General features: G+C 41.6%; 1 protein-coding gene across 1 annotated transcript in view; it reads right to left on the bottom strand.

The window, feature by feature from the left end:
* Positions 1-3,065, bottom strand: part of LOC138952693 (EF-hand calcium-binding domain-containing protein 5-like) — a 39,452-nt gene extending 36,387 nt beyond the window's left edge. Inside the window, exon 1 of the mRNA XM_070324392.1 lies at positions 2,975-3,065. Coding sequence (XP_070180493.1) covers positions 2,975-3,065 — 91 coding nt within the window. The remainder of the gene's footprint in view (positions 1-2,974) is intronic.
* Between the last annotated feature and the right edge of the window lie 226 nt (positions 3,066-3,291).

The following is a 3,291-nucleotide window of genomic DNA, read 5'->3' as shown; positions in this document are numbered from 1 at the left end:
CACACTGTGACACATACACACACACAAACACACACACACACACACACACACACACACACACACACACACACACACACACACACACTCACTGCAGACAAATACTGACGCGGTATCAGTGTGCATGTCATGGTTGACAGTTCGATGACATCAGAAAGATGCCAGTGAGCATCGCGCATAGCCAATACAAAAACTGGGGCAGTCACCAGTGACCATGATCAAGCTATTAAACAAAAACAAAAACAACAAGTCGCGTAAGGCGAAAATACAATATTTAGTCAAGTAGCTGTCGAACTCACAGAATGAAACTGAACGCAATGCCATTTTACTCGTAGCATCGTCAGGCCACCGCTCATGGCAAAGGCAGTGAAATTGACAAGAAGAGCGGGGTAGTAGTTGCGCTAAGAAGGATAGCACGCTTTTCTGTACCTCTCTTTGTTTTAACTTTCTGAGCGTGTTTTTAATCCAAACATATCATATCTATATGTTTTTGGAATCAGGAACCGACAAGGAATAAGATGAAAGTGTTTTTAAATTGATTTCGACAATTTAATTTTGATAATAATTTTTCTATATTTAATTTTCAGAGCTTGTTTTTAATCCGAATATAACATATTTATATGTTTTTGGAATCAGCAAATGATGGAGAATAAGATAAATGTAAATTTGGATCGTTTTATAAATTTTTATTTTTTTTTACAATTTTCCGATTTTTAATGACCAAAGTCATTAATTAATTTTTAAGCCACCACGCTGAAATGCAATACCGAAGTCCGGGCTTCGTCGAAGATTACTTGACCAAAATTTGAACCAATTTGGTTGAAAAATGAGGGCGTGACAGTGCCGCCTCAACTTTCACGAAAAGCCGGATATGACGTCATCAAAGACATTTATCAAAAAAATGAAAAAAACGTTCGGGGATTTCATACCCAGGAACTCTCATGTCAAATTTCATAAAGATCGGTCCAGTAGTTTAGTCTGAATCGCTCTACACACACACACACACGCACACACGCACACACGCACATACACCACGACCCTCGTTTCGATTCCCCCTCGATGTTAAAATATTTAGTCAAAACTTGACTAAATATAAAAAGGAAAGAAAAAATCCCGCTTCCCGTAGTTATCAACCAGTCTTTTCTATCTCGATAAGCCTTCAGGTGGACTGGGTTGGTTGGTTGTGGATGTCCTTTCAACATATTTCGCTAGTTTTTGGTGGTTTTTTCTGCTGGACCCCACAGTTTCTCCTTTAGGTCCACCATCTCTGGTCAGAACTCGGCTATGCGAGAGAGATTCAATGTTCTTTCTCTTGGTTTACATGAAGGTATGCGTGTTTGAAACTATTTACATTTCGAAGGTTCTCATAAACTCACATCTCCTCACACTTGTTACTTCAAATCTGTTCAAAAATCTTAACTGAGGTGAGAGAGCTGGGGTGTATTCGTGGCGGTTAACACAGAATGGGAGGTATCGTTGAGGCACCGGACAACACAAACATGACAAAAGAACAAACGAAAAAACAACACCACAACTGAAAATAATCAAAACAAAGGCCTCCTAATCGGGAGGTCGTGAGTTCGAATTCCGGTCGCTGCCGCATGGTGGGTTTTCTTTCTTTATTTTGTGTTTTACGTCGTTTTCAACCACGAAGGTTATATCGCGACGGGGGAAGGGGGGAGATGGGATAGAGCCACTTGTCAATTGTTTCTTGTTCACAAAAGCACTAATCAAAAATTTGCTCCAGGGGCTTGCAACGTAGTACAATATATTACCTTACTGGGAGAATGCAAGTTTCCAATACAAAGGACTTAACATTTCTTACATACTGCTTGACTAAAATCTTTACAAAAATTGACTATATTCTATACAAGAAACACTTAACAAGGGTAAAAGGAGAAACAGAGTCCGTTAGTCGCCTCTTACGACATGCTGGGGAGCATCGGGTAAATTCTTTCTCGTCCCAACCAATATGGGACTCCCCCTAACCCGCGGGGGGTGCCTGGTGGGTTAAGAGTGGAGATTTCACTCTTTGCCTGGGTTAAGAGTGGAGATTTTTCCGATCTCCCAGGTCAACTTATTTGCAGACCTGCTAGTGACTTAACCCTCTTCGTGTGTACACGCAAGCACAAGACCAACTGCGCACGGAAAAGATCCTGTAATCCATGTCAGAGTTCGGTGGGTTATAGAAACACGAAAATATCCGGCATGCCTCCCCCGAAATCGGCGTATGCTGCCTGCATGGCGGGGTAAAAACGGTCATACACGTAAAAATCCACTCGTGATAAAACATGAGTGAACGTGGGAGTTTCAGCCCATGAACGAAGAAGAAGAAGATCAAAACAAAGTGGACAAAAATAAGACAGAGCAAACATTAGTACGACAACAAATGAAAATAAAGCACGAAGACGACCCAGGAAAACAAGATAAGGTCAACAATTCTCAACAAAAGCAGCCATTCTCGCTCGTTCTACCCCCCTCCCCCCCCTCCCCCTAACCGTCTAGGGTCATCAAAAGAATCTGCCTACAAAAGGCAAAATAGCAACACAACAACGGCGACAATCCCATCAGCATCAAGACTGACGACAACAAAACCACAGGCCATAAGGCCTAAAAAAAAAAAAGGTGTGGTTACGGTAACCCGACCTACCCTAATTTTAGGGGCCGATCCTATAACTTTTTATTACATTTGTCAAAAAAAAAAACCCAAAAAAAAGAGTGCAAAAAACGCAATGAAAGCGAAAGCGCCCGTGTCGCACACTTATTTCCCTGTCAAGTAGGTTTAATTTGTACACATTAGAAAAAAAAGTTAAAAAAAAAAAAGTGATTGCCTACCTACCTACCCTATTTTTTTTGGCTATGTTACCGTAACCACACCTATTTTTTTGTTTTTTGGCCATAAGAAGAACACCCACAGAGAATATATCTACGATAAAAGAACGGACATCCGCAAGTGCCAGAAAGGGAGATCACCCACCTCGGAACTCCATGGACCACGGTCGGTTACTGTTCTTTTGTCCTCCGAGCAGAATGCTGGGGTGATCGGTCTTTAAGCCTGTCCTGTCCATTGTTACTGTATTATATTTGTTCCTCACTGGTCTCTAAAATGATCCTTTCATTTGCCGGAAAAACACAACGTAAATCCATTCCACACAGCTATCTGTTCGCTGTCATGCATGCCAGACGCCAACAACCACTCTGAATACGCCGGATGATCCTGGCACTGTCATGTGTTCCTATGCCTTTGTAATTCTGATAATACGAATTCGCACAGAAGTTGCGCTGGTGTCTTGG

The sequence above is a fragment of the Littorina saxatilis genome, linkage group LG17, assembly GCF_037325665.1.
Source record: "Littorina saxatilis isolate snail1 linkage group LG17, US_GU_Lsax_2.0, whole genome shotgun sequence".
NCBI lineage: Eukaryota > Metazoa > Mollusca > Gastropoda > Littorinimorpha > Littorinidae > Littorina > Littorina saxatilis.
This window is presented reverse-complemented; position numbering and strand designations above follow the sequence as displayed.